At 36.0% G+C, this 19,377-nt stretch overlaps 2 protein-coding genes across 3 annotated transcripts; one reads left to right on the plus strand and one right to left on the minus strand.

Annotated features, from left to right (window-relative positions):
* Nucleotides 1–514: 514 nt before the first annotated feature.
* LOC132066850 (RING-H2 finger protein ATL70-like) lies at nt 515–1,772 on the plus strand. Its single transcript, XM_059460049.1, has one exon. The coding sequence runs from the start codon at nt 598–600 to the stop codon at nt 1,135–1,137; it is 540 nt and encodes a 179-aa protein (XP_059316032.1). The 5' UTR covers nt 515–597; the 3' UTR covers nt 1,138–1,772.
* Nucleotides 1,773–5,238: 3,466 nt separating this feature from the next.
* On the minus strand, nt 5,239–15,113 carry LOC132068128 (nuclear pore complex protein NUP1-like). Of its 2 annotated transcripts, XM_059461616.1 has the most exons (10): nt 14,739–15,113; nt 12,686–12,732; nt 12,463–12,578; nt 10,983–11,085; nt 10,471–10,773; nt 10,301–10,387; nt 9,602–10,210; nt 8,469–8,851; nt 6,434–7,755; nt 5,239–6,358 (listed from the first exon to the last, which is right to left on the minus strand). In XM_059461616.1, exons 1-10 carry the CDS (start codon nt 15,016–15,018, stop codon nt 5,622–5,624), a joined length of 3,987 nt encoding a protein of 1,328 aa, XP_059317599.1. In that variant the 5' UTR covers nt 15,019–15,113; the 3' UTR covers nt 5,239–5,621. The 2 variants fall into 2 exon arrangements, with proteins under 2 accessions (XP_059317599.1, XP_059317598.1); XM_059461615.1 differs by having other exon boundaries at nt 5,239–7,755; nt 14,739–15,112.
* Between the last annotated feature and the right edge of the window lie 4,264 nt (nt 15,114–19,377).

The raw sequence follows: 19,377 nt of genomic DNA on the forward strand, positions 1-19,377 counted from the left end.
GGCATCAACATTTTATTTCTATTCACAAGCTAAGGTTGGTCTTTTAGCCTTACACAGTCATATCAGCCAAAAGGGGTAAAATTTTACCCGGTATTTATATCAAATTATATTATTTTATCATGATTAAGTCAAAATTAAGGTTATAATATATGTTAATTACCTATAATTTAGCAATAATAATATAAATTAAAACATCTGTCATATATTCATTGGATCAATGTAATTACCGATACCGGTAAGTTTTTATCAGTTGAAGGGAATTTGAAAGCTATTATATTTTATAACCTGATATAGCAAATTTGAATTACATTGATGGGGTAAGGATTCACCACGCTACCAAAAAAAAAAATCCCTTTCCAGCACAACAATAAAAGTTAAAAGAACCAAAAAAGAAAGAACCTTTTTTGCCTGATGAACACTCTTTTTAAGTTGCTTAGTCCTTCATTACACAAAAAGATTCTCTTATATTCATATATACCTATAAAAGCTTCAAAGTACAATAACTTTCAAATTACAAAAAATATCCCTTTTTTCTTCCCCTTTTTCTCTATATCATTTTAATTTTTTTTCAAGATTCAAAACCTCTTTCAAGAAAAAATGAACAACACAATAGGGGATGAAATTGAAAGTCAAGATCACTTAGGTGAAAAAACCTTTGAAAATTATAGCTATGGCATAGGATTTTCCCTATTAATACTTGTTATACTTATAGTCATCACCTATTCTTCGTACTTATATATTGGAAAAAGATCGAGTACCAACAATTCCTCTTCACATAATATTGCCAACAACTCCATGACCAATACAAGCATAGTTGAAAATGAATTGATTTTCATTCAACAAGGCCTTGATGAAGCTACTTTGAGGAATTATCCAAAATTACTTTATTCACAAGCCAAGGCTCACAACAAAAGGGACTTTGTAATTTCTTCTGGATGTTCAATTTGTTTGGTTGATTATAAAGACAATGATAAACTTAGGCTTTTGCCTGATTGTGACCATATTTTTCATGTCAAGTGTATTGACCCATGGCTTAGGCTTCACCCTACTTGCCCAAATTGTAGAAGTTCTCCTTTTCCATCTCCTTTGCCTACTCCTTTGGCTGAGGTGGTTCCATTGGCAACAAGGCAAAGTTGACGAGTCGGGAAAAACTTTATCCGCACCTCATGTTCTACTATGTTGTTTTTGACTCTTCAAAAATCTCGTTAGTTGTGTGTTAAATGGCGATATACGAGTGCGGTAACATTTTGGAGGGTCGTCCAAGCAACATAGATGTTCTGCACGTGAACGTTTATTATTTACCCATGCTAATATTTGTTCTCGTCTCATGTTATCATACGATCATTGTATGATGTAAACACCGGGTGAGGGTAAGTATTGTCCAAGCTGAGTCCACTACTATTTATTTTTCTTTTTTCTTCTTACAAGTCCATTAACATATATGGTTCTTTGTCTTGTGTTTTTTCTTTTTGATCATTTTTCTATTCTTTTTCTTGCATATGTAAATGATCCGCATATATTATTGTACATGTTAGGTTACTTAATTTGTATATCATTGAAGTCCTACAAAAGGGAGTTTTGCACAATTCTAATATTTCCTGTTCTTCAATTTGCTTTCTTGTACATGGGATCATTTGTGTAAAATTTTATTTCAAGCAGGCACAATATCGCAGAATATTTATCCAAACTCAATGCTTACACCATACGAATGGATGCATTATATTTGTCTTTATATAAAGTTACGCAAATGGATCATGTGTTTTGCCAATTGCATTACAAACTTTATTGATAGTTGTTGGAGTTTTTAAGTTAAACTACAACTCTAGAAACAGAAATAAAGGCAAGAGGAATAGAAGAAATATTTGCGGCCGGAAAGATGATCTTTTCATTGAAATGAAATGGTGTTTAAATACAGAAAAATTTAACAACTAGAGCCTAGATTTAAGCAACTACTTTGCACATGATTCCATGATCAACAAACTCCTAAAAATCTGAACAAACTCCTAAAAATCAGCAACTAAGTTAACACTACTGAAAATGGCTAAAAAACAGGAAACAATCCAACAACTTTTTTTTAACTTTTACTGCAGTAACTGAGGCAATTAATCAACAATAGTCTATGAATTTTATGAAACTTTAATTTGCAGAATTACTTAATACAGTAAGGATTAATGCAATCATGCATATATAAGCATTCGAGTTATCATAGGTTTCAACAATGGGCCAATAATTTGGAAATATGGATTGGTTCTTAAAGAAGGCAACACAGCTTTGCTGACGGATTAAGTAAAATAGTATGATTTACAGTATAAAGGACAATTATACTTCCCAGATAGGAGTTGCGGTCTAATTGTAGTAATTTCACCCTTCCATGCAAAGTTCAAATCTCAACAAAAACCTTATACATATTTTTTTGTTTCTAAACTCGTTTTCCAATATTCGCTTTATGAAGAATTAATTCAAACTCGCGCTGTGTAAAATCCATTAAAGGGGAAAACATCACCCTACTAGGATTTTTTTCACTCATCTCATATTTTCTTTCTTTCCTTTCTCTACTAATCAGCGGCTCATTCTAAAAAAAAAAAAATACTATAATTAGAAATAATTAAAAACAATTTCTTTTTTTAAAAAAAAGACCACCCTAGGAAGAGGAAAAAATGAATCTTAATATCCTCTGCCTTTTAAAGAAGATTAAATGATAGTAATTTCTAAACTGCCTTCTTTAAAATAAAATTTCCCTTATATGTATTGTTTCAAATAACTTGCAATCAAAGGCTGAGGATATATGCCTAATCCTAAATGCTAAGCAATTCTTAATCAATTAGTAGCTCTTGCATTATAGATTCAAGAATGTTGGTTTCTTAGTTTTTGGTTTAAGGATCAGATAACTTCCATTTCCAAATAACCTGTGCTTTCCTTAAAGAATAATCTAAAATAAATGATTTGGCATTTCGTGAGTATATTCAAGATGGAGGAATATAATAGTCTAAATAGAATCCATAACCAAATGATGCAAGGCGAAATGATGCAACAGTAATGCCGCTAATATTATTTTTTTAATAGCAATTTTTTTTTTTCAACATAACAGTGGTAACTCATACACTTTGAATTTTTACTGAGTCTTCTACCGGTCGGGTGGAAATAGGCTTAAATGTCCGGGTTGACAAAACCGAGTATTTTAGCTCAAACATTATATATGTATAAAAAATTTATTAAATATATACGAAAATCAAATTCAGAACGTACGCATACTATATAGGTTGTTGCCTTGGAATAAAAAAACTCATAAAGTTTAAATCTTAAATTAATATGTTTCACCACCATAGATACTGAATAATTAGGTTCACGCTTTGACAAATGGGCAGAATTCAGCTAGCATTTCTTGCCTACATTGGAATTTATATCATAGCCTCTAAAACTCCAATAGTTTTTATCTCATTTCATTGATGGCTTAGCCACACAATTGGGTGCCCATATGCTAATATAACAAAGAAAAAACAATTCTTTCACTTCCATAACCATACAAAAAGAGTAGAGATTAATATCCTGAAAAATGAAGCTGGTAACTCGCTACAAATTAGAATGCACCAACAATATAAAAATTATTTACTCTTAACGTATACAAGCTGAATCATCTATTGAATAAACAATAGAGGACAACATAATCTAAAACAGAGCGAACTGACTTATATGTAAGGCTACAAGATAAAGGCTGGAAGTATGAGTAAAGCTCTTTTTTAACACCAAAAAAGTACTACTTGTGTTATGTACAACAGTAGAAGTATGAACATTTGGGATTGAATTGGAAGAACAAAATGCTTCAGCATTAGAAAGTAATCGCAACGCAAAAACCCAACAACTTTAGTTCAAACCTTATATATTTGTTGAGAATCCACAACTTTGATTCAAACCTTATATATTTGTTGAGAATCCACAAAATACGTATTTTTACTATATTAGAAGCATGAGTTAGGGGTGGTTTCGTCGTCCACCTCCAACTCATGTTTAAAAAAAAAAAAAAGTGGACCCCCAACCTCCAAACTCATGTAAAAAAAAAAAAAAAAAAGGTGGACCCCATATTAAAAAAACAAGCAATATCAAAAAAAAAAAAAAAAAAAAAAAGTGCACCGCATATTAAAAAATCAAATAATATTCATGTAATTCCCAAAGTATCCCCATTAAGTCAATAATGGTGGATTCATTGTCACATGCGTATCAACCTATAAGTGGGAACAAATTAAATTATTGTACAGCAAAAAACGTGAATCCCATATTATTGCTTTTCTTCAAAAGGTTAAGTAACCAAACCGTACAATTTCCTTTCTTTTCTTATATTAGCCTGAGATCTAATCTAGATATTTAACTCGTATTTGTTATTCCTTCATGTCATTTATTTGTTAGGTTTACTAAAATAAATATACTTAAATATTTATATTTTAAAATATGACAGAATTTAATTACTTTTTCATTTTTATTCTTATTCTAATAAATGTGAAAAGAGATTAATGTCGTAAAAGAAAAAATAATATTAAATGCAGATCAAATAATAAATAAGGTAAATTAGTCAAATTATAACTCTAATTGACGTTTCCTTAAAAAAAAAAAACGTGTAAAAGACAACAGGACAAGCAAAATGAGCTAAACCAAGAATATTCACTAAAAATTAAAAAATAGTAGTTCTTCGTTTAAATAGAAAATCAATTTTCTACTTTGTTTCATTTTAAACATGTAAAATTAATTTAATAATTTGAATTAGAATTATCCAAATCAAAATTTGATAAAAAAGAATAAGTATTGTTTGAGTCCAATCTACATACATCAACAATAGAATATTTTACACCTTTAAATTAATCGAATTAAAATTCAAAATATCAACCGACGCTTAAATATTCTATTGTTTTGTCTCAAAGAGAGAAAAATAATTTCCTTTTAAACAAAGTCTTTCTCTTTTAAAAAGTATTAATAAATTTTTGAAAACTTTGTATTCATAGCACACTAATATAATAAAATTTTAAATACGGAGCACAAACTACATTGTTATATTAATCGTGTTTTGAACATAATATATATTTATATATTATCACTACCCAAACACAACTACATACACATAGATACACTATAATCCAAAGTGTTAGGCCTGTGCTGTCATCTAGCATCTTAATAAACTTCAATAATCATTAGCTTCAACTCCAGAGCCCATAAACTTTAATTCATGGATCAGCCTGTAGGAACAAATCCTCAATAGAAAGAACTCTCCTTACAGAAGCATACATTTCCTTATTATGTTACATGTAAAAGTGCAGAATGCGAATACAGAAAGAAAAAAAAAAGAAAAAAAAATAAGGCTAACCAGGGCACTATACGGACCCACACAATAGACCACTTTACCAAGAAATGTTGTCCAAAATTGTGACATTTTATGCCATAGATCTGGGCCAAAAAAAAAAAAAAAAGCTAATATGATTACAAGATCTTTCACTTCCTGGAGATGCAGATACAATGCCCAAAATTAAAAAATGGAAAATTGCACAAACCCATAAGCTGTGGCTGCTGATCTATCATCGAAAAATTAATCCTCTTGCCAATCAATATCTACCATGAGGATCCAATTGCTGCCAACTTCACTTCCTTCTGTTCTTATTTCTACTAACTTTGACAATCTTTCGACCTGATTTGTCAGGACCACTGCTACCCAATGAGAAACTTCCTCCAGCACCTAAACTGCCTGATGCTGCAAATGGAGATGGGTTCTGAGCAGCAGGCTGACTCTGCTGGCCGCCAAACTGGAATGGACTAGGTGTTGAACCAAATACAAAATCACCAGGAGAGGGCGAGACAGAAGGTTGACCAAATGAAACTGCAGGGGAAGATGCATGCATTGTGTCCTCGGCCATGCTGTCTTCCATTGTGTTCATCTGGTTATTGTTCCCAGGAGGCGCAGTAAAAGGAGAAGTAGAGTTCCCAAATATGGGCTGCGAAGACGAGTTTGTCAAAGTTGAACCAAATGAAAAGGCTGGTCCACTAGGGGTGCTACTGGGTGCTGATCCAAAGACCACCGCTGTAGTGGTTGGAGCAGTAAAAGAAGACGAAGATGCTCCAAATGCAAATGCAGTAGGGGTAGCAGAACTAAATGGGGAACTAAAGCCTGGAGACTTTGGGGCCTGCAAATTGGAACCGAAAATTCCAGCAGTACTGGGAGTTTGTGAAGAGGCAGAACTGGCACCAAAAGCAAATGGACTAGGACTGGCTGTGCTGCTGGCATTGACAGCATTTGTTGACGAAGCTGAAGAGCTAGCACCAAAACTAAATATGCCGGGGGTAGCACTAGTGGAGGTGCTGACAGTATTCGTTGACGAACCTGAGGAGCTAGCACCAAAACTAAATACGCTGGCGGAAGCAATGGTAGAAGTGCTGACAGTATTCGTTGACGAACCTGAAGAGCTAGCACCAAAACTAAATACGCTGGCGGGAGCAATGGTAGAAGTGCTGACAGTATTCGTTGAGGAAGCCAAAGAACTACCACCAAAACTAAATATGCCAGGAGGAGCACTAGTGGAGGTGCTGATAGTATTTGTTGAAGAAGCTGAAGAACCACCACCGAAACTAAATACTCCAGGAGCAGCACTATTAGACGTGCTGACATTGTTCAAGGAGGAAGCTGCAGAACTACCACCAAAATTAAATGTGCTAGGACTAGGACGGGTAAAGGTGTCAACGACATTTGTCGAGGAAGATGAAGAATTAATACCAAAACTAAATACAGCAGAAGAAGCATTACTGGAAGTGGCAAGTGCAGTTGTGTCTCCAGAAACTGCAGGACTAGCACCAAAAGCAAACGCCAGCTGAGTTGTCCCACAACTAGGGACGACTGAACTGCCCACCGTACATGAGGCTGAAGAACTTGCCCCAAAACTAAAATTTCCAAAAGCAGAAGCACTGGAGCTAACGGGGGTGCTATTTGAAGCAGCAGCAGAAACTATGCCTGTATTACTTGAAGCAGAACCAACTGAGGAGAAAGATGTCATTCCAGAGTTTACCACTTCTGGTGATGTAGTAGATGATGCAAAATGAGCAGGACCGCTCTGTGAGACACTGGTATTGTCTGATCCAGCATGAGACGTTTGAGCACTAACAAGTGACTGAGCTCCAGTGCTGAAAACAGCACTCTGAGACTGGACACTAGCTGTAGTAACTGTTGACATTCCTGATGAACTAAAACCAAAAATACTATTTCCAGGACTTGTAGATGCAAATGATGAGCCCACAAATGGTGAACTGCTGCTCAAGTTGCCAAAATTAGTTGCTTTGGTTTTCAGGTCTGCATTGTCTGCACTGGAAGCTGTTGATACTGGTGGAACTTCAGAGGTCCCAAATTTGACAAGAGGTTCAGTCGATACTGAAGATGCTGCAGCGAAACCAAACAGACCGCCACCTGAGGTAATAGAGTTGCCTGTTGTGCTGCCAACAGCAGCTGAGATGCTTGTGGAAGGGGCAGCCTCACCTGAACTGCCAGATTGAACATCCTTTGGAGAATTACTTGAAGCCAAGAGAGAGGTGGATGAGATAGCAGGACTAGGTGCGAACTGTCCATTACTGACGCTAGAAGTGCTTGATGGAGCAGCAAATAAAATTGAAGGTGATAAACCAGATGATAAAGGTTCTAATTTCCCATTGCTCTCCCCATCCTTCTGTGAGTTATCCGACTCAACGAGTTCTGATGGAGCACCAGCCAGGCCAAAAGCAGGGTTGGGTAAGCTGCAGATAAGTGAATAAATTTGACAAATGCCTTCAAGTAGTTTAAGAAAAGGGTGCATAAAACTCAAAAGGACCCCACACGAATTTCCTTTTCACTTGCTTTTTCTACAGAAGCTGAATAGCGTTCCCAAGATCTTCATTACTTGTTCTCAGCTAAAAGTCTTATTTGCCACTCAGCAAATAAAATTCAACTACTAGCCTTCTTTTACCAAGCGATTGACCTTTCAATCTAGAGGTCATACTTGACAGTAATTACTTAATATTTTAATTTCTCCTAGGTTTTCACCAATAATCGGAAACAGCCGTCCTACATTGGTAGGAGTAAGGTCTGCGTACACTCTACCCTCCCCAGACCCCACGTTGTGGGATTTCACTGGGTTGTTGTACGTTTTCATCAATCACATCAAAAGAATCTCTAGAGAGTGGAGTGTTAGTCAGAAGAGCTTAAGATGTTTACATTGTGCAAGATACCTGGAACCCCAAGTGCCTAAAATTTTGAAGGTTAAAAGGAACAAAACAAAAATATCATGACATTTCTTTTGACAGTACTTAATGTTTTACTTTCTCCTAGGTTTTCATCAATCACATCAAAAGAATTTTTAGATTGTGGTGGAGTGTTATTCATTAGACACAAATGCACTGCAGAACATAATGTGACAAAAGTATTAACGATTAAAAACATATCCTAGGAATTAAATAAAGTAGGAACTAACCTGCTTGAGCTTTCTGGCCTTGACCCTGAGAGAGGGACTGACGATGAAAATAGAAGTGCTGGGACCTTGTCACCACTTGACTCCTTTGATTTGTTTGATCCAAATGATGGTGGGACAACCTCTGGTGACAGGGGATCGGAACTGGGCAGGAAACTAGTGCTGTTGACACTGACAACAGCAGCATCAGGAGACTCCCTATCAGTTCTTTTGTTCAAAATCCCCAGGGTGGCCTTCGTTTCAAAAAGAGCAGCAGGTTTGTTCAGGGCGTCATCAGTAGACAGGGACTTCTTTTCAGCACCAGATATACCCATCTTATCTCCCCCTTCAGCCAATTGAGATGCAGACTTGTCAGAGTTTATGTCCTCATCCATCTCAAAAGAGTCCTGTAAAAACAAGGAAAACAGTAAAACAAAATGACTATGAACTAAATTGGTTAGAGTCAGCAAAGCATCATGCTTAAAAGCACCTTGACAAAGATACAGATGAATAAAAGTAAAAGAGCAAGTAGTACGAAATTTGGATGGGCAATGATCATGAATCAAAAAACCAGTACTCCATTTCATTATATGTGACTGTTTGATTACGAAGAACTTGAGATATTAATTTTACTTGTACAACATGCCAGTGACAATGAAAGAGAAACATTAAATTAGTGGTTGAAAATAGAGCAAACAATTAGAGTTATAGCATGAATAATTTAAATTCTTGAAAGTTGTAAATGTTGCATTGAAGATGGTGGCAAACTTTATGGAACATCTTAAAATGGAAAGGACGTAACATAAATTGGAAAGGAGGAAGTACAGACAACACAAGAAAAAATACAAGGACACAAAGCAGTCATAACGTAATAGCAGTGGCATCAGCTGTAGAGTTTAGTTAATAGCAACCAATTAAAAAACAGATCTCTAATCCTCAAGTATCTATTCATAGAAGGAATTGGTGTATAGAGAAATCGTCGTTGCACCACAAGAAATTGTCTGAAAGTGCAATACAAAGAGCAAAATGTTCCCAAGTATTCACAAGATGCACCAACAAGGCCAATATATGTTGTAACTTGTAACACAGTAACACTCCAATTCGAAGCTAGTGAAGACAGTCAAAGATCACAGATGAATTGAAAAAAGGGAATGAACCTCAAGTGCACTCATCCTAAAAGCGTGCTTCTTCTGAGGTTGAGCTGAAGACTGTTGATCCAGTGAATCAGCAGTTTCCACACCTGGTTGAGCATGTTGAGCATCTTCAAATGATTTTTTTTCATTATTCTTCACTACAACAATTGACCCGTTGATGGATTTATTTTGCCGATGTTGCTCTATTTTGCCTTGCTTCTGCAAACTAGAATCATGGGCATTGGTTGGAACAACTTTAGACCAATTCTCCAACTTATGGCTGTCTTGAGCACTCTGTAGCAACTTGGGCGAATCCAAAGACTCCAAGCTTTTAAGAGCTTGTCCACGGAGCATGTTCGGTGTCAATTTCTTGGGTGTTTTATCTTTCCCTGCAGCTAGTCTCGATTCTGATGACTTCTCCTTTGGGGTCGGATTTTCAAGATGCTCCAATATCTTTGCAGCTGTCTCACTAGGCTTGGGAGGGACGTGAACATACCTTGTAGGCACATCATTATCTCCAGGACTAGGACATGAAACTCCATGAGATAGGAGATTCGGTTTCTGTCGAGTCCTACGCATGGGGACAACAGATCCGATATCATCTTCTAGAACAGAACTTCTCCGTTTGAGGGGCTGAAAGAGGAAAAAAACTGAAATTCACTGATGGTAATACAAGTACAGAATGCAAATCAGCTCAATACCACAGTGATTTGCAAATAATACCTGTTTAGAGCCAAAATATCCATTATGCTCCAAGACTGACTCAGATAAAGAAGGTCCGCTATGAGCATTATATGTGGAGCTATTAGCCTGTAAGAGGACCAAAGTTAAACAAAAAATTCTAACAAATTAAAAAATTTCCAACACTAACGTAGGCAGAAAAGCAAATGCACCATTTGACCATCAGTTTGACGAAGTCTGGAGTACGGCGTGCGAGCCATGTGGTATATTGCAGATCTTCCACGAGACCTTGGAGTGGTAAATCCATTTGCTCGAACCCCAACAACACCAGCAGTCTTTGTTGTCATTGATGTAATAGGCACATTTTGGGAATATGCTACATTTTTTAGCAGTGGCGTATCTACTCTCACAACTTGACTTTGCGAACTCAGAATTGAAGGCGACACCTTTGATGGCCTAGTGCCCATGTAAGCTTTTGCAAGTTCAGCAGGAGATGCAGCACTCCCTTTAGGAACCTGGAACCATCAACCACATATGTCAGACTGACCCAATATTTACACAATTATCACAAAGCTACAACCTCTCTACCCCACAAAGGTAGAGGTAAGGTCTGTGTACATCCTACCCTCCTGAGACCCCACTTGTGGGATTACACTGAGCAGGTTGTTGTTGTTATTGTCACAAAGCTAATATGTCGAATAGCAAGACAAGGCATTCATCTTACTCTGCAACTTGTGACTGGAGTAGCAACAACGCTCTTATCATTCCCAGCAGGAGTATCTACAGTTTTGGATCGCAAAAGTTCTGTCAAGCGGTCAATTTCAGCTCTGCACCCACCAAATCTCATATTAGTAAACACCATCTGCCATCTTGAAACCAAATCTTTTTATTCTTTGGATAAGTTCCTACTAAGTTGCTCGGACTCTTCATTTTTTATGCTGAACCCGCCTTAACAAGAGAATCGGCGGGTGCGGGTGCGGGATACATCTCGGATTCGGTCAACCAACTTCGGATACTTTGACCGGAGTCCATGGACAAATTTGGGGGGAAATTTGAGATTTTGATTTCTCAAAAGTAAAAGATAAAACTGATTTCAGACATGTGAAATGGAATGCCCATCTTGGAGAACGAAAAATTGAAATCTACAATATACACGTAAGTTTTTATAGAATATCTCTCAAAATTCAGATTATCTTTAAAGCTCTATTTTTATAATTTTGAATTCTCTTAGCCGAATCCCAACACCCGTATTTATACCTGGATTTACACCCCCGAATCTTAAAATTTAGATTTTCCCGAATCCGACACTCGGATACGTACCCCTATCAGATACCCGCAACCGAGTCCGAGCAACTTAGAGTTCCTAGAAAGTCAATTCAATTGAACCAGATTTTTAAATTCATTGGTTCCTATAAGAACGTTAGTCTCCCAGAAATTGACTAAAAGAACCTAATAAGGATGATCCAGCGGTTACCTCTATAAAGTAGTTGCCAAGGCACAAAAGGATACTACAAAACCAGCACGTATGTTTACCTAACCCTTCATCCAGATACAGCTGACCTCATTTGAGGCCAACATCAAGAATATAATGTCCAGATAGATAACTACATTACAGTTCAAAACAAATAGTTTAATCTAAATGGGAAAAATTAGTACTTTACTATTTTGGTGGACAGAATTACTCGGTACATGTGCTGGTGGGATGTAGCAGTTACCCATGGAATTAGTCGAGGTGTGCACCGGCTGACCCGGACACCGCAATTATTTTAAAGAAAAAAAATTACTAGAAAAATACATATAACAAGACAAAAAGAATTTTTTGATAATCGAGAAATGAGTTGTTTACAGCTTCAAAACTCGACTGGATAATTGGCCAGCAATCTACCCTTCTCCACTTAAATACAAAAACCAAGAAGGATTTGAACTCGTGACAAACGCCCACCACACATATCGCTTTTTAATACCCTTACCATGGACCCGAAGCCCGGGGCAACAGCAAGATCAAATTTATGGCTTCCAGTTTTCTATTGTTTATTAATATGAAAATGCATATCAGAATATTATAATGGCAGAATTAACCACTGATAGAGCATGTAGCATTGGCAGCAAATTTACATTTGATAAACACGTAGAGCCACTGAAACCAGAAATAAGAGATAACGCAGATGCAATTCTAACAACTGCTACGTTATCACAAAGCTTACCTGCTGAATGTCTTTTGTTTTAACAGTTGCTCAAGCTCTGAGAATGCACTGTCCTCGGTGCTGCATGCTGCGTTGAAAACTTCATGTCCAGTGACTACTACTGCTCCAGCATGATCCTTCACCAAGAGGAAGAATTGTTCCGGAAGGGGAAAGGAAGAAGGGGTCACTTTTATCAGGTTCAACCATAGAAATATTTATATCAAGTAATCGAAAATAAGCTTACATTAGGACAAGACTCCTGCTGCACATCCTTTGGTTCTTGTCTTGCTTCTGTTTATATGAAAAACAAAATCTGGTCTTAACTGAAGTCTGAGGTAAAATTTAATTCAACTGAAGCTAATAGGAAGATGTTCATGTAACAAATGTCAGAAAACAAGAGCAAAATTAGGTGGAGTTGGTATATGAATCCTCTAAACTAGGCGGAGTTGGTATATGAACTTCATTTAGCTACATCAGCCAAACATGTGCCTAGGAAGCACATCTTTTTCTTTACTAAGGAAAAGAAGGTAACAGACATCTCTTTAGTCGTACTTAACACATTAGAAAATTACAATTTTGAAAACCCAAATGTAACGCAACAGAATAACAAACAAATTCAGAGCAAACACCAATTCCTACGAGTAGACCACACAGAAAAGTGTATGCAGCATAGAGCAGACATTCTTTAAATAAATTTTCTAAATTCATCAAAGGAAAAAAAAAAAAAAAAAAAAAAAAAAGGCCAGCTTTCCACTAGATGATCACCAACTGAAAACATGAATGATGAAACTACATGAAATTTTGTGTTTAAAACCCTTTGAGACATAACAAAATCATTCAAAGCATTCTGCTTTGTGGACATACTACTACTGCTGATAATAATAATAATAGCCTCATTTTCAAAGTTTTAATAAACCGAATTTGACACAACAGCATACACCATAACAGTACTCTGTTGTTTACACAATTAACAAGACGAACTACAACCAGTACGATTAAATTTCCATCCCAACTAGTTGTAATCGTCATATAAATCTATTTATATCCATTACATTCTATCAAGCTCCCCTAGACATAACAGAAAGAAAATTACAACTTTTAACAAACCAAATGCAATGCAACAGAATAACAAGCAAATTCAGAGCAAACTCCTACAATTCAAATTAATCATAGTCCCATACAGAAGTATTCTGTTAATTATGCATTTAACAAGAAGAAAGTCACAACCAGTACCATTACATTTCCATCCTAAACTAGTTGTAGTTCATTATATAACTATATTGTACATCCATTACACTCTATCGAGCTCTCGTAGACATAACAAAAAGGAAGTTACTCCCTCCATCCCTATTTAAGTGTCTTAGTTTGACTGGAAACTGAGTTTAAGAAATATAGTGAGACTTTCAATCTTGTGGTTCTAAATTAAAAATGTGTGTAATGTACTAAAAAGTCCTTTGAATTCAGTGGTTTTAAACTTGCCATGTATGGTATTTGAATTGTCAACTTACTAAATATAGAAAGAGTCGGTCATTTAGTAACAAAACCAAAAAGGAAAGTAAAGACACTAGGACAGAAAGAGTACAACTTTTGACAAAGCAAATGCAATGCAACAGTATAACAAGCAAATTTAGAGCAAACTCCAAACAATTCAAACAAGCATTGTAGTTCCATACAGAAATGAGTAAACTAGTTGTAATTCATTATGGTATAAATCTATGTTATATCCATTACACTCTATTGAGCTCCCCTTGACATAACAACAGGAAAATAACAGCTTTTAACAAAACAAGTATAATGCAACAGAATAACAAGCAAAACCCAAACAATTCAAATAAACATCGTTCCATACAGAAATGTGAGAACGAAACGAGTAAATTTGTGGCAATGGCGTCCGAGTAAATTTGTGTATAACAAAAATCATTCAAAGCATACAGCTTTCTCAACATACTTAATACTACTACTACTAATAGCCTCATTTCAAAGTTTTGATAAACCACAACAGCATATAAAGCGTAACAGTATTCTGTTATTTACAAATTTAACGAGACGACCTAACAACCAGTTGCAATTCATTATAAAAATTTATTCTACATCCATTACACTCTATCGAGCTCCCCTAGACATGACCAAAAAAAATGTAATGCTACAGCATAACAAGCAAATTCAGAGCAAACTCCAGACAATTCAAATAAGGATATTGGTAAATTCTAATATGGGCTAAAGTGTGTAAATATTTTCTCCGAGTGGACATAGAGCATAATTTTCCCTTTCCAATACCGAAATGTGCAAATGCGAACCTGGATGACGTGGCAATGGCGTTGGAGCAGCGGTAAGACGTTTTTGAAAAATCGAAGAAAAGAACCGTTTAGCACTAGAAGTTATAAGCTTCGTAGCAGGATCCACAACGAGTTTTGTAAGCCAACTAGGGTTCCGTAGAGCCGTTGATGGGCGATCGTACGGTGTAGATTGGTTCTTACGGAACGGCCGTCTTTTGAACTTTCCTCCTGCTCCGCCGCCGCCGCCGCCGCTTTCGTAGGCTGAGGAAGTCGCCGTTCCGCCGTCTCCCGCCGCCGCCATTTATTCAAAATACGAGGGAAAAATTTGCAGAGTGGAGAAAGAGAGGGAAATTAGGGTTTTTGTTTTTGTGGAGTGATATGGAAATCGAATAAAATATCGGGGGAATTGATATTGGCGGGCGTGGCGGTAATTAAATTATTTTGTACTGGTCATTTGGACATGATTTCAAATAAATTTAGGTCCCAGCTTGTTCATAGATATCAAAAAAAAAAAAAAAAAAAAAAAAATTTGAATTTTGGAATTAGAGTTAGAGTTATATTTGGCCATAGTTTTTTAAAATTATAGCTTTTTGGTAAAATGTAATAAAAAAAAAGTGAAAATTTCTTGAAAAACAAGTTTTTGAACTTTTGGTATTCTGAAATTTTTTGAATTTTTGGTATTCCGGAATGCAACTTCAAGTTGGATTTGGAATTCTCATGGCCAAACGCTGATTCAGGAAAAAAATGAAAAAAAAAATTAAAATAAAGTGAATAATTCTTATGGCCAAACGGGGGCTTAGTAGGCGTTTGGCCATAAGAATTATTCCCTTTATTCCGGAAATTTTTTTCACTTTTTTCACTTTTCAGCTGTTGGCCATAAGAATTTCGAATACAACTTGGAGTTGTATTCCGGAATAGTAAAATCTCCAAAAACTTATTTTTCAAAAAAATTCACTTTTTTACAACTACATTTCACCAAAAACTACAATTTCAAAAACTATGACTAAACACAACTCCAACTCCAAAATTCCAAAAAAAGTGAAATTTTTTTTGGTATCTATGGACAAACGGAGCCTTAATTTGAGGGTGCATTTGGTATGACGGAAAATATTTTTCGGACATGCAATTGAATTTCTTAAATTATGTTTTTCTCATAAACATGAAAACTTCACAGTTTTTGAAAACTATCAAAACTTCTCCAACTATTATATAACCTTACCAAATGAGCAAATAGTTCATAAACAAGGTATCGAAATATCATAAGGCGCTACATTAATAAATTACATATCTCCGTATTCCATTTATAGATTAATGCTCGCGATTACATGTTATTACAAACTTTTACATACACATAATTTTACAAAAATCCACTTTTAAAAAATCAACAATATTAGTAACTAGTTCCTCTTTAATATAATCATTCAACATAGTACGACCGATCTTTTCATGTCGAGCACTTTTTTTTTTTTTAACACAAAAAATAAAATGGTGAGTCTTTTTTACAAAATATAAATTTATGGTTCAAGTTTTATACTTAAAAAAATTGCAATCAATGATTTTGGAATCCCAAGTCCTATTTTTTGGAGAAATTGGAATTTGAATCATGACATGAAGTTGAAGTTGAATTTTTGTGCAAATTTCTTAAGCAAGCGCTGATTTGAAATCAAAATATGAAATCAATGATTTGAATCATGATCATATGAAGTTAAAGTTTTATTTGGACATGTAACGACCCGATTGGTCGTTATAGTGCTAATGACCCTCTTACCCTTGTTGATCATTCCCTAGGTCATCGGGCGGGTTTTAAAGTAACTTATGGAGGTTTGAGCGTCAAAGTGGAATTCATATGACATAAAGTTGACTTTTGAGTAAAAGAACCTTTTTTGGAATTCCGTCGATTCCGAGAGGTCCGGACAGTCATTCATAACTGGGTAGTGTGTTCGGTTTGGTTCCCAATGCAATTGGGAGCGTTTTGGAACTTAGGGCGGAAACTTGGCTTTAGGGCATCGGGGGTTGACTTGGTCAAATAGATCTCTGTTGGAAAATTCGAGGCCACGAGTGACTTCGTAGCGCGTTTTTATGTATGTTTGCATGTTTGTTTCGTATTTGTGGGGCCTCGGGTGATAGTCATATTTCGCGTTGAGTTGGTCAAAAAACCAAAACTTTATGGTATTCTGGTGTAGGTGCTGTAGCGGTACTATAATAGCCATAGCGGTCCCGTTATAGCCCTGGGAAGATAGCTATAGCAGACTGAGGGATTTAGCGACTAGCCGACGTAGCGGTATGCTTGCCGCTATAGTGGCCTGATGATTTTAGTAGAGGCCGCCATGGCGAGCCATCTCGGCACCGTAGCGCGTTGTAAACCGTATCGAGTTCCTTGGGACATTAATATTATTCTAGTCGGCAAAATTATTTCCTTTTTCTCAAGTTAAAACCCTTATTCTCATCACTTTTCTAAGCACTCTTTTTGGGAAATAGAGCAACTTGTGGACTGATTCTTCTTGAAGATAAGATCTATGACCCTAGCCTTTATCATTTGCCTTCCTAGATTCCTATTTCATGCTTAGAATCACTAGAATCTAGATAAAGAAGATGAGTCTTGTGTTAAAATTCTTGAAATGGGTTTAGACTTCTAAAACAGAAATTAGTGGTGAAATTGACTAGAATAACCATAGAATTTGATGAATTTCTTGTTGTTAAGCTTATTTCTTCCATTATTAATGGGTAATTTGAGGATTGAAGAATTAGGGTTCATACCCAAATTTGGGGGTTTTGCTTCAAATCCGAATTAGGCTTAATCTTGAGTTGTTTAAGTAAAGGATTAGTTGGTTTGATCACCTAGAGCTTGAATTGCATGTTCCATCTTTTAGTTTTCCATTTCTTGATTCCCTAATTTCCTTGTGTTAGAATTTGACCTTACTAGAAGTATAGCAGTATGCGTGTCATTATTCGTGGTTTTTAATATAGAATATTATATATATATATATATATGAATAGACTTTGAGTACTTGGAGGCGTTACGAAAAGGCAAGGCTAAGGTGTGAATTGACTCGAGGCTCCCCGTTCGGCTTTCCGTAGTGGCCACCTCTCTTACCTTTCGGTTAGCGAATTATATATACAGTTAGTGATAGTTGGAGAAAGCATGTAAACCTTCGGGTATGAAGTTGGGTTGGAAGACTTAGGTTGGTATTGTTGTTGATTATGGCTTGTTGCCTTATTGTGTGCTATTGTGTTGTTGCTTATTGTGAGTTGTTGGCTCACCGCCACGTAATTGATTGAGTTGTTGGCTCACTTAAAACCACGTAATTGATTCTAGGGAGTTGATGCTTAGTGATTACTTATGTGTGTTGGAAAGCATATTTATCATGAATGAGGTTGTTGGGAAGGAAGTAAGGTTTATGATATTGTTACTATGTGAGTGAGATTTGTGTCCAAGTGTGGTACCATTATTTTATATATTTGTTGGCATTGTTATCATGCATTCACTCATTTATATATATATATATATATATATATATATATATATATATATATATATATATATATATTGGAATAGGTTTGCGCGCGCAATACTTACTTGGATCGGGTTGCTCGTATGCAAATTACTAATTAAAGATGGGATCGAATCCAACAAGTTGCATGTTGAAAACCGCAACAACGACTATTGGATCGGGCTGTGCGTTCCACAGCAGGTACATGGACTTAGAGGTCCCTCATGGGTCATGAATGTCGAGGCGACGAGATATTCCGCCCGAAACATGTGTGTATCATCGCATTTACATCGCATTCATTTCATATTTATTGTTGGCATTAATTTGGACGTGTTGGTTAATCTTTGGTGATACGTGTACTTGATTGTAGTTTGTGAGATTGTATTTCTAACTTATAATGGAATTTGAGGTGATTTACTAAGCTTGGTGACTTGGTACTGGATTCGATATTTGGATTGTGTTGAGTTTTATCTGATTGTGAGCATCCTACTTTTCCAGTCTCTTTCTTATATATATGATTTTCCAACTATTGTCGGCCTATAATTCCTACTCAACACGTGTTGTGTACTGATTCTACCTTGATGCATTCTTTCTGAGTGCGGAGTTTGTGATCGAATCGAATTTTGCGCCCCATAACTGAGTCCCGAGACCATCTAACGAGTATTCTAGGGTGAGCATTGGATGGATTCGCCGCCCGGATGCCTCTTCTTAGCTACTTATCTTATTTTGATATTTTGAGATAGCATTTCATTATCAGACATGTATTCATATTCAAACTTGTAGTATTTGTAGTAGTGGCTCTTGTACGGCCTTAGACCAAATTCCTTGGGATTATTGTATTATTTTCCGCATTTATTCACTTATCTTTAGTATTATCTACGTTTGAGACTTATATTTGATTGCCATGATTAATTTATTGTGGTTGAATGAGTGATTTGGGAAAGGGTTCGCCTATCGAGGTGGAAAATGGTAGGTGCTCACATGATTCCCCTAGTTGGGGCTTGACAGGACATGCAATTTGAATTTCTTAAGTTGTATTTTATCTCATAGACATAAAATCCCAACAAATTATGAAAACCATCAAAGCTTTTCAAATTCTTATACAATTTTACCAATTGAGCAAATCACAGTTCATGAAAAAATTAATACGTTACTAGAAGACCTTTCTA

The sequence above is a fragment of the Lycium ferocissimum genome, chromosome 8, assembly GCF_029784015.1.
Source record: "Lycium ferocissimum isolate CSIRO_LF1 chromosome 8, AGI_CSIRO_Lferr_CH_V1, whole genome shotgun sequence".
NCBI lineage: Eukaryota > Viridiplantae > Streptophyta > Magnoliopsida > Solanales > Solanaceae > Lycium > Lycium ferocissimum.

Coding starts and splice junctions, on each gene's coding strand:
- LOC132068128 (XM_059461615.1), bottom strand. CDS start 15,018: ATGGCGGCGGCGGGAGACGGCGGAACGGCGACTTCCTCAGCCTACGAA. Junction 11,086..12,462: donor AAACAAAAGACATTCAGCAG/GTAAGCTTTGTG, acceptor TGGTGGGTGCAG/AGCTGAAATTGACCGCTTGA. Junction 7,756..8,468: donor AGGCCAGAAAGCTCAAGCAG/GTTAGTTCCTAC, acceptor ACTTATCTGCAG/CTTACCCAACCCTGCTTTTG.
- LOC132066850 (XM_059460049.1), top strand. CDS start 598: ATGAACAACACAATAGGGGATGAAATTGAAAGTCAAGATCACTTAGGT.